Source organism: Adiantum capillus-veneris, chromosome 28, assembly GCF_014529385.1.
Source record: "Adiantum capillus-veneris isolate H3 chromosome 28, ASM1452938v2, whole genome shotgun sequence".
In the NCBI taxonomy this organism is placed as follows: Eukaryota; Viridiplantae; Streptophyta; class Polypodiopsida; order Polypodiales; family Pteridaceae; genus Adiantum; species Adiantum capillus-veneris.
In genome coordinates, this window is record NC_140958.1 from 51,945,511 (window position 1) to 51,954,078 (window position 8,568).

Consider the following 8,568-nt stretch of genomic DNA (forward strand, 5'->3'; position numbering starts at 1 on the left):
ATCCTGTGAAAGAAGCTCCATTTGTGTGCTCCAAAAATCATGTCTCTCAAGAGACCGCTTCGATGGTGTGTAACGCTTCCGTACTTCATTGCCCAAATCTACCAAAAACCCTCAAACCACAAGCTCTGCACAAGCTGAAATTGCATCTTCAGCTCAAAATTTATGCACCTAACTTCGAGCACCTGTCGTGCTTCCAAAAGTGCATCAAACTCGCACACTATGCGAAAACAAAAAACCTGCAATTTCTTTATACAGTCAATCTGAGCTAAATATCAACAAAACGGTGAGGAATTTGCAAAACGTTTCTTCTGTAAAGTTGAGACCACATCAAAATGGATGGGTTAATTGGGTAGAATATTCAGATCTGTCTTCTACAAGGAGAAAAAAAATATGAAAACAGTGCTGTTGTGCACACAGTTTTTAGGGCAGCACCTTCACTTACACACAATCTTCCACACTTCTTACTGAGCTTCCACAAGAGCATACATCACTCTTAATTGAGCTCACAAGCTCCAAGCTTTCAAGCTTTCTTGATCTCTTTACAATTGCTAAGCTCAAGCCGCCATAGCCGATCTCCGTCACTTCCATCTCACTGAGAAGCTGTCGCGCACGCGTCGCCAAAGCTTTGATACCAATTGTGAAGGAATAGATCGTAGGCATGCATGTGTGCAACAAAGATGGAGAGAGAAGAGAGGGGGAGAGAGAGAGAGAGAGAGAGAGAGAGAGAGAGAGAGAGAGAGAGAGAGAGAGAGAGAGCATGACACAGGGATGTGGGGTGGAGCTCCCAAATCTCACTGTATGAACACATTGTGAGAGCTCCTTATTCTTTGTATGTATAAAGAATAAGGAGATAAATGTGCGCGGCCAAAAACTAGCCGACGGACACGGGCAAAGCACAATGAGTGAGTGAGAGCTCGAATATGGAGATAAATGTGGACGGCCAGAAACTGGCCAACGGACACAAGCAAAGCACGATGAGGTGCACCGCCTTTACCTAACACCATGAATATTGTGATCGCTCTCTCTCTCTCTCATCTATTATCTCTCTTGTGTGTGAAAATTATCTCTCTCCATTAAGTAAACCACTCTACTCTCTCTTTTTGTTACTCATTAATTCCTAACAGTCCCGACACAGGATAGCCTTGCAGATCTATTCACAAAAGCATTGCCTCATGAAAAGTTCAAAGCTTTCTGTAAAGATTTGGGCTTGCTTCCCCTTTGTGGGTTGATCATGTCCTTAGGGCACGACACTTCCTTATACACTATGTGCCAGCTCTCGTTGCACATCAGTCCTAGAGTCACTAGAGTGTGAGTGAATGAGAGGAGTGAAATTATCCCACATGTAATGGTGCAAGCCTGTCGAGCTATTTCAAGCTCCTTTCATGAATAAATAAATCCATCCCAAGTTTGCATTACATGTCTCTTATCTTGGTGAGCTTGTGATGGGTTAGCAAACTACTCAAGATTATGTTTATGAGTCCGATTTAATCTATCTTGGAACCTAATTTGCTTGAGTGATAATCTAGCTCACACACACTCACTTGTGTGCACAATGTTTGTCTTTCATCTACCCTAGCTAGCACGATCCCATTCCCATCACTATGTGCCATCTCTCGTTCATCACGTCACTTGCCAGGGGATTTGTTACCATATATGTGGTAGTGATGTGGTGAACACACCTAGGACCATTGGGGCACTTTTGCCTCACTAGGAGGTTTTTTTCCTTGAGCATTGTATTTACGAACATCACTCTAGGGCTAACTTATCTTTCTGTTTTGCAAACTAGGCAATACACTCTTTGTTGTGTGCCTTGAGCTTGTTCATCTTCTCCAAGTTGTGTGTGTCTCTATACAACCTTAATTTCAAAATTTTCTAGCAATTTTAACATATTTGGCATAGCACAAGTTCTTCCTAAAGGGCATGCATTTGATTTTCTTTTAGTCTCTTCATGTTAATGTATGGCTTTTAGCCGCGTTCTCTAATATTGGTCAGGTCAATCAGTAGAAGTTCCAGCAGGTCAAAAACTTCTTATGATCACATGTCTATGTTACATGTTGCTTGTTTAGATGTTAAACAAGCACAAGTTGATTCAAGAACATAAAACACATTGGTGCAGTCGCTTATAAGTTGGAATTACCATCCTTTTCAATTGTGCATCCCATGTTTTATGTTAGTTCTTTGAGGAAACGACTAGGCATTCAAATGATAACATTGTGGACCCATCTGTTTTGGTCAATTTTATCGAGACATTAAGTTTACCTCATGAACTAGAACGTATTTTGGATTCTAATGTATTACCTACAATTCATCATGAATGTCATCAGGTTTTGGACAAGTGGAAACACAAATTTGAAGAGGGTTCCACTTGGCTGAACATTAGAGTGATTAAGAAATGTTTTTTCACTTTTGTTTTCAAAGATGAAATCTCTTCCAAAGAAGGGGGGTGTGTGTGTGTGTGTGTCAGGAACGAGGGTCTTGTGGGCAAGTGGGAAAGACAAGGTTGTAATGGAAATGGCCTATGAACTTTGAGAATAGTGTAATTAAGAGAATTGGAGTGAGCATTTTTGTGAGATTACTTTGAGAACATAGAGGGTGAACTTAATTGATGGTAGCAACATGAGCATAGTACTTAATTAACTTGGCATGAACAATACTTTTTCAAGAGAGAGAGAGTATTAGAGAACATGACAATAGTTGAGGATTGGATTTACTTGGAGCTGGTCCCTCCTCCAGAAGGTGTTTGTATAATCTTTGTTTTCCTTGTGACCTTGCTATGAAGATGGAAAGCTTCATGCATCACGAACATAGCATAAACTTTGCAAAAGCATTAACTATCCCAAGCCTCAGTCCCAAGGCCTTAAACACCTTCGAAGGTGGAGAGAGCTAGTGGGAAATGAGGGTAGGGAAGAGGAAGAAGAACCATTCATAGGAGAAAGAAATAGTTTCTCACTTATCATCACTCTTCTTGCTTAGCATAGCATAATAGCATAGTAATGAAGATGAAGAAGATGACAAGCTTAAGCATTGAAGCATGGCTCTTGGTTGGATTTGCATTCCATAGCCAAGAGTGTTGGTGTAGGCTCTCCACTTCTCAACAAGCTTGGAGAAGGAGACGGAGCTCTTGCACTTTGCACTCCACACAATGAGAGAATGTGTGTGCATGTGCGAGAGAGTATACCCCCTCTCAGGCTTGGTCCACCCCCCCCCCCCCTCTCTCTCTCTGTTATTATTTAATTATATCATTTGGACATGTGTCCTCTTTTTCCTCTTTGAGGGAACGAACTTAATTGTTTATTTTTATGCATCTAAATTCTCATTGGACCCCTTTAAAGCCTATCCAATAACTCGAACAACTTCCAAGAAAAACCCGTGCAAGGGCTGGTTGCCACCTCCTACAGTCTCTCACTGAGGTATGATGAAAACCCACTCAAGGTATTCGCTGTGCAACATTATCCACCCTTTGCCCATACACTTTTGCATAGGGCTTTACTTAGCATCAGTAGGATTACATAAGGCTTGAAGGATAGCAAGCATACATAACATGTTGTATCCGTACCATATCTTATGGTAGAATCAAGCTTAAATTTGTCGCTTGGCTACACTTGTGCAAAACAAGGCATAACCAATGGCTAGTTTGATAAGAGAGTTAAAAGAAATTTATGCAATGGAAGCATATTGTTTGATGGATACAAGCCAACATCATAGTCATGTACGCATCACATATCTTGTGTGTAAATACACAAAACAAGTATATAGAAGTCTATGCAATGAAAACTAGCCATAAAACTTAGCAACAAACTGGGTCATAAAACCAAAGGTGGTTTTATAAACATGCATTGTCAACCTTTGTGATGATTGCATCATGCCAAAACCTCCCAACTCGCACTATTCACCACCCCACAACAGATTGCATTGCATTCTATGTAGATACGATTTTTATGGGAAACAACATCCAAACAATACCACCTCCTCTACAACCGTTTGGTAGCATAGATGTAAAAAAAGAACGCTTCCTACAACCCCTTGGTTTTGCTGAATAATTATCCCAAAATCACTATAAAGCTAGCAAAGATGCCAAAGTAACACATGCCCATTAAATTGTGATCAGATTCTCTTGGACTCACATAGGGCACTCTTAGGCCTTTGTATGTAGTGATCTCGTAGCCAAACACACTTCTTCCGTGTGTATGCAATATTAATGTACCAATAACAAGGTGGAAGCATCATCTCAATCCTTGAGCATGCCTTTGCATGTTTTAATCAAGAGTTCGAAAAGGAAACAAACATAATGAAGTTTTTCGAGCACATCCTATGTGTCCTCTGAGAGTGAGTGAATTGTTGAGGTTTGCACTAGAACTTATTCAAACAATTAGGTGTTCGCTTGAATATACATGATCCACTTGCATGTCTCACATGCAATGATTAAAAGCCAAAAGGCAAGCAAACAATTAGGTTTCAAAAGATGTCGACTTGAATACACATGCCTTGTGAAGTTGTGTGCATAAGCAAAAGCTTCTTCTTAAAAGAGATTCTCCACCTTGAGAGAAAACTTGAGTCCATAGTGATGATATGGAGACCATCAATACAATTGAGCACTTGAATATGCTCTTGAATAGTTGACTATTTGTTCCAAAACTGGAACACACTAACCACACTAACATGCCTTTGCATAAAGCCATCCAACTTTTTTTTATTTGCTTACTTTGCCAATTAAATGAATTTGCCTAGCAGTTTCACATGTATCTCAAGTAGCAAGACGGTGTCTCTCTCTTATGTTGCATGCATGCAGCCATTTAGACACATACATGATTGATAGCAGTGAGATGTATTTCTGCCTTACTTCTTCATGATGAAAGAGAATGACGGCATTCTTTAGTAGAAAGAGAGGTCCCAAGTGCACTGCAAAGGTTGCCAACACGTGACGCGGAGGATCGAGGGGCTTGAGCAATCTCTAGGAACATTGTCATCAAAGCTTCAACATGAGCATTGAGTGAAAGGACACGTGGCATGTGACCATACATGTAGGTAGTAAGGAGGAAAATCGTCATCTTGGCAGTGGAGGAAGAAAGAAAGCCTCCATGCACCGTTCGTTCCCTGCTCTAGGCCGAGGCCCAGAGCATGCTAGTTCATTTCCCTTGTGCTAGTGTATGAGAACAAGCCCTTAGCATAGTGGGAGATCCAGCGACATCATTTGCCGGAATTGTCGTGTATATAAATAAAGTTAGGGTGGGGCTTGATGATCGCTTCTTTTAAAACCCCCATCCTCGGAGGAAAGATTTTGAAAGCCATCGCTTTCTTTTAAGCTCAACGGCCCCCTTCCCCTCGCCTTTCGGGTTAGGCTACTTGTTACTACTAGGGTTTTAGAAGGGTCCCAATTAGGGTTTCTCTGCAGGATCTCTTCCTGCGTTCTCTGTCGAATCGCTTTCCTTGTCCGCCTCCCTGCCCCGTCCTCCCCTCCATCGCTCGCTTCTGCTCCTCTATATGGAGCCCGACCAGAACAAAGTTTTTGTGGGAGGCATAGCTTGGGAAACCAGCGAAAGCAGGCTTAAAGAGTACTTTCAAGCGTTTGGCGATGTCGTTGATGCCGTTGTCATGAAAGATAGAGCTACAGGCCGTGCCAGAGGCTTTGGATTTGTGGAGTTTGCGGATGCTTCTGTGGCCGAGAAGGTTATTAATGAGAAGCATAGTCTTGATGGGCGTACGGTAAGCTCTACTGCCTGTTCCTGCAGGATTCATGCGTTTTGGTATCGAGCCTAGGGTTTTCTGTTTTTCTTACGAATTGTGCATTGTAGACCAGGTATCTGAGGCTACAGCTTGAATTTTTACAATCGAGCCCTTTTGCCTGGACTTGCATGTCTGTGTTGTAGTTGTGGCTTTCTGCGTGTTGTTTTGCACCTTCTTTGTTGTGATGACGTCATTTCACTAGCTACAGACCCACATCTTGGTCCCGGCTAGGTTTTGGTGTCTGTTTGTGTGACCTAGTTTAGCTCTCTATGATTTTATATAGGTTGAAGTCAAGAAAGCTGTCCGCAGGGAAGAGCATCAGAGTCATCCCAGAAGTGGCACCAGTGGAAGCAGTTCTCCATATGGAAATCCTCCCAGAACGAAGAAAATATTTGTTGGTGGACTAGCTTCATCAGTTACCGAAGAGGACTTTAAAAGCTATTTTGAACAATTTGGCACCATTACAGATGCAGTTGTTATGTACGACCACAGTACTCAACGGCCGCGGGGTTTTGGATTTATTACTTTTGATTCTGAAGATGCGGTAGAGAGAGCAGTGCAGAAGAGCTTCCTTGAGTTGCATGACAAGACAGTTGAAGTGAAGAAAGCCGTGCCAAAAGAAGTTTCTGCCAGGTATGGACCTGGACGAGGTGCACCATTTGGTCAGTCAAACACAGCAAGTCCTGCCCCTGGCTATGGGGCTCCTCCTTACCTACCATCTCCTGCTGGTGGAAGAGGAGGCTTTCCACCTTATGGGCCTCCCTTGTATGGAACACCTGGCTATGGACCTCCAGGAATGGGCTATGGTGTTGCCATGAATGGGGGTTTTGGAGGGCCTTCGTACCCTGGGGGACCAGGCTATCCAGGAGGGTATGCTGTTGGGTATGGTGGTGGACCCAACTTTGTAGGAGTGCCACCAAGTTATGGAAGCTCTGGGCCTCCAGCATCTCCAGGATATGGTGGTCCTGCTGGTTTGAGAAGTCCTTGGGGTCATGCTGGTTCTGGCTACACAGGTGCTGCTAGCCCTGCATATGGAGCTGGTGGAGCCGCAGGGGTTGGTACCTATGGTAATGCAGGGTGGAGGCCAGGAAGTGCTTCTGGTCAATCGCCCAGTACAGCTAGTGGTTATAATAACAGCAAAGGCTACAATGGTGGATACAATGATAGCGGATACAACTCAAATGTCGGGGGATATTCAACGCGCAATTCAACAGGTGGGCAAGTTGGTTATGGTGATGCATATGCAGCCTCCTCTCCATATGGTGGGGACTCTTCTTGGAGATCTGGTGATCGAACCTCTCCTGCCGCACCTTCTCCATCTGCCTCTGGTGCTGGTACAGATCCTGTGGGGTATGGTGTGACTGGAAGACAACCACAGAGAGGGCCAGATGCTCGCTTCAGACCGTATCCTACTTCGGCTGACCGGGTTCCTTGATTGGCTGGCAAGCTGACATTCAAAGGTTTTGTGAATGGCTACATGTTCCATCTCAAGCACAGCTTTAACATTTACAAACAGCAGATTGGAATCAAGTTGTCTTGTTGTGCACGTGTCGTGAAGTGGTTAGTGTTCAAGGGTACAAATTTTTTCCTGCTTATTACATAGCAGCCCTTTCATTGTCTAAATTAAACATTGCCGTAGTGTTTTTTGTGGGCGATGCATAAATATGTTAAAAGTCTATATAAGCATATTGGTAAGTGGGCCATTGCAATGGGAGGTTTCCATATGGCCCGATTTGTTACATTTTGAATCGTTGCGTTTTAGGAACTCGAACATAGTTTCTAGGGACAAGAAGTTTTCTTTACCTCTGGTCCTAATGTGCCCTGTGTACACAGGAGCTGCTGCGGAAATGTGAGAAGACTAAAGGGTTACCTCCTTGATGTTGATCACTTGATTTTCTGAAGGCCGGCGACTTCATGGCTGAGAGCTTTGGAACTTCCGGTCACTGTCATGTTGGGTTTTGTTTTTCACATTTTTTTGGGACCGTGAAAGCTCCAGAAGGATATATTTCTGGAAATAGACCCACATGCGAGCCGTGAGGTAACAAACAGCAGAAAATTTTAGGGTTTTGGAACTGGCTTACAGCTTTAGGGTCTTTTGCAGAAGTTCCATCCTTTTCACACACACATTTTCATGTATAAACTTGGCTTTTAGGTAGAACCTCCACACATTTACATTCACATGTATACTGAAAGAGGCACATGATACTGATGAAATGCTATAATTCTTTCTTTGATACATCATGCTGTTTTGTCTGCCGCCTCAAATTGCTCTGTAAGTCTCTGTAACCCAAAACTAAGTCTCTGTAAAGTTCTCCACTTATTGTTGTGCTTAAATTTGTGGATTCCCCTCCCTTTGTTTTGGAGTGTAGTTATGGTATGGTGTTGTGATTTGTAGTGGTAAGGCGTCTTATGAGAAATTTGTTTTATGAGATCAGGCTTTATGGTCAAGGGAAAATTACCAAATGTAACCTAGAAATTTCTAAAATTTCCAAATTGTCTCTGTACCAATTTAAGACTGATTCCTTTAAATCATCTCTTTTTTTAAATTTATAATAGAGGTCTTTTAAACGTCATAAATAAAATGTTGACAGAAGCTCACAAATAGTGGCATTTTTATCTACAAATGGTGGGGACTGCCTCGTAATGCGAGTCTACGATTGATTAAAAATCTCTTCTAACAAAGGAGAACCAATCTTCCCATGGTGATTTGCCAAAACTAATGTTTTGAGAAAAGCCTGCTAGATTGTATCTTGGGGATTTTTGGCATGGTTTGCTCAATATGAGGTCATTATCTTTACTTGGTGAGCCAGACTTCCTTTATTTTTTTGGCTTTTTGAGCCACAG

The 8,568-nt window shown here is 42.5% G+C and overlaps 1 protein-coding gene across 4 annotated transcripts; it reads left to right on the plus strand.

Annotated features, from left to right (window-relative positions):
• Positions 1-5,276: 5,276 nt before the first annotated feature.
• On the plus strand, positions 5,277-7,965 carry LOC147420453 (uncharacterized). Of its 4 annotated transcripts, none has more exons than XR_015187002.1 (3): positions 5,277-5,703; positions 6,008-7,298; positions 7,558-7,965. XR_015187002.1 is itself a non-coding variant. In XM_086504794.1 (3 exons), the coding sequence occupies exons 1-2, from the start codon at positions 5,482-5,484 to the stop codon at positions 7,157-7,159; spliced, it is 1,374 nt and encodes a 457-aa protein (XP_086360920.1). In that variant the 5' UTR covers positions 5,277-5,481; the 3' UTR covers positions 7,160-7,184; positions 7,558-7,965. The 4 variants fall into 4 exon arrangements, 2 of the variants coding, with proteins under 2 accessions (XP_086360920.1, XP_086360919.1); XR_015187003.1 differs by having other exon boundaries at positions 6,008-7,284; XM_086504794.1 differs by having other exon boundaries at positions 6,008-7,184.
• Positions 7,966-8,568: the final 603 nt, after the last annotated feature.

Bases quoted from the DNA above. Each gene is read 5' to 3' on its own strand.
- LOC147420453 (XM_086504794.1), top strand. From the start codon at position 5,482: ATGGAGCCCGACCAGAACAAAGTTTTTGTGGGAGGCATAGCTTGGGAA. The intron at 5,704-6,007 runs GTAAGCTCTACT...GATTTTATATAG, and splicing joins ATAGTCTTGATGGGCGTACG to GTTGAAGTCAAGAAAGCTGT.